Source organism: Aptenodytes forsteri, unplaced genomic scaffold (genome assembly GCF_000699145.1).
Source record: "Aptenodytes forsteri isolate BGI_AS27 unplaced genomic scaffold, ASM69914v1 Scaffold72, whole genome shotgun sequence".
NCBI classification, from domain to species: domain Eukaryota; kingdom Metazoa; phylum Chordata; class Aves; order Sphenisciformes; family Spheniscidae; genus Aptenodytes; species Aptenodytes forsteri.
In genome coordinates, this window is record NW_008796193.1 from 2,321,345 (window position 1) to 2,323,805 (window position 2,461).

The 2,461-nt window shown below is 38.9% G+C and overlaps 1 protein-coding gene across 1 annotated transcript in view; it reads right to left on the reverse strand.

Annotated features, from left to right (window-relative positions):
• The window catches only part of CHMP1B (charged multivesicular body protein 1B), a 13,497-nt gene extending 12,210 nt beyond the window's left edge, over positions 1–1,287 (reverse strand). Inside the window, exon 1 of the mRNA XM_009288109.2 lies at positions 1,217–1,287. Within this exon, the coding sequence (XP_009286384.1) occupies positions 1,217–1,287 (71 nt within the window). The remainder of the gene's footprint in view (positions 1–1,216) is intronic.
• Between the last annotated feature and the right edge of the window lie 1,174 nt (positions 1,288–2,461).

Consider the following 2,461-nt stretch of genomic DNA (forward strand, 5'->3'; position numbering starts at 1 on the left):
CGGCCTGCAGTGAAAAGCAGAGACGCGGCAGGGTTGGAAGATAACGGGTGGGAAAGCGGTAGGAGGGTGGCGTGAGGGGTTTAGCTCGGCTTTGGCTACTGTGCGACCACAACCTGGACATGAGCAGATAGAAATTACTTCCTCCGGCAGCTGGTTTAGCTCTTACCTATCCATTTATAAAGACATTAAGGGCAGTAAATTTTGCTTTGTAATATTTGAAGGCTATTTAATGTGTATCTAGAGCGACTATAGGAATTTAAGGGAGTTACTGCACTTGACAGAGCAAGACGATGAGCAGTCGTTCAGGAAAAAATGCAAAGCATGTTAGTAACTGTTTTCAAGGGGAGATACCGGTATAAACAGCTCTAGATCAGAGACCAAGAAACTTGATACATGACTTCGAACAGCTTACATGTACGTCTGCATGCGGAATAATACTGTAAGAATGTAAAAGCGCATCCTACGCCGAAGCGGTACCCACGTCTGGCTGCTGATGGCAGGTGTCTGCAGAGCGGTGTCAGGACAGGGCAAGCGTAGAGTGACATTTCCCCAGGGGACTCTCCAAGCGTCCAGAAACTGGTGACACAGGCACCTCCCGAGCCACACGTTTCTGCGCCGTCCTGAGTTTAATGGCTTGATGCGTTTTACACCTAGGGCTTAAGGTCTGTGAAAAATTCCATCGACCTAAACGTCCTGCCTTAAACGTTTTCAGTGCATTGTGGGAAGTACCACTGTTGGCTTTGAACTTGCTCTTGGCTAGTTTCATTACAGCATCTCAGTTCATTATCAGGAGGGGTAGTAAGCAGTCATTCCCTAGTCACCTTTTCGGTGACACTCATTGTTCTGTAGAAATTTCCAGAAAACACCCTTAGCCATTTCTTTTTCAGTCTTGCTTCATTTCGAGCGTTTTCCGTGCTTCATTTCTTGCAGAGAAGTGGTTTCATATAGAACTGTGTTGGTTTTGTTGATAATAGTAATACTGTTTTCCGTTTTGTTCCCTGTTCCTTCATACAGGTTTCTAATATTCTATTCATTTTCATCATAACCCAGCACTTGTCCTTGAATAGTAACAGGCAGCTCAGAACCTTTGTTTTATTTGTGAAATTAGGTTTCTTTTCTCCACGTGCATCACTGCACATACATCTGCACTGAATTTAATCAGCGATTTTTTTGGCCAGTCATTCACTATCTGCAGTTCTTCACAATCAGCTCTCACCTTTCTACCAAGAACGTCCCAACCTGAGCAAAGTTTGCCGCCTCACTGTTCATCCCCAGTTTAAATAACATCCCCGCTAAATATGACCTAAACCAAAATAAAATGGGATCCCTGTTCTAAGGAGATGCAATTTAAGGCATAAAGGGTCCTGTAGACCCTTATGTACCAGCTTAATGATGGGCACTCTGTGCTATCCTATGGGTGCTAATAAACCACCTCAGTTTGTGTAAATTTAAGCATGTAATAGTAATGATGATGATAACTGAGGAGTAAGGATCTTACTAGTGGGGATTTAAACTCAAGATTTGAAAACACCAGGTAAGTATTTGCTAAAAAATCAGGATTATATTTATTTGGTTTGGAAAAGGCGAAAAAGATATGCCTTCTTTTTTTCTCCCTGAAAAAATAGCTAAAAAATGCTGATTTGATATTTCCAGTTAGATTCTGATACAGAAATGCTATATGCCAAGTTTCAGAATAGCTCAGAATATTTTTACTTATATCAAGAATATAAAATATGTTTTTATTATAAAAATATAAAGAAGGTACGTAACCATCCTAAGAAGGCAGGGAAGCACCTTATGCCAATATTTTTTTCTACCTGTTGCTTAAGTGTATGTCCTTGGCTCACCAAACCTTAAAATGTATTTAAGCTTCTGAAACAACCTTCAAACCAACCAAAAGAGCAATGGGACTGATTCAGAAGTTTAAAGATAAGTATGTGTTCACTTGCTGCACAGTGCTATAGTTTATGCTACTGCACTTTTGGCTAGAGCTATGTTATTTCGCAGCACGTCATGTATGTATGTATTTGTGTCTACACATGCATGCACATACATGAAATCTTGATATATGTAGGGGAAGGATAACGTAGACTAAAGTTTTGTATTGGCCTTACCTATAATTTATGTATACTTTCATTAAAAAATTCTGTTCTATTTTTAAGATTATCCCCTCTGAGGATATGGCATTAAGTTTCATTTCAAATATAATGAAATACAATATTAATACACTGTAATACTTTTTTAGTGATAATAAATTTTAAACTTGACAAGCAAATAACAGAAAATTCTGATGCACTGAGGAAACATTGAAAACTTGTCACATCGGATTTTTCTGTTGCTACTCTTTCTTGTCTTGCAATAGCAAAGGAAACTGGTGGAATTACTTTTCAAAGGAAGCAGAATGTTATTCCATGAAGCTAATTAAATGAACTGTAAATCCCACGCAATATTTCTATAAATT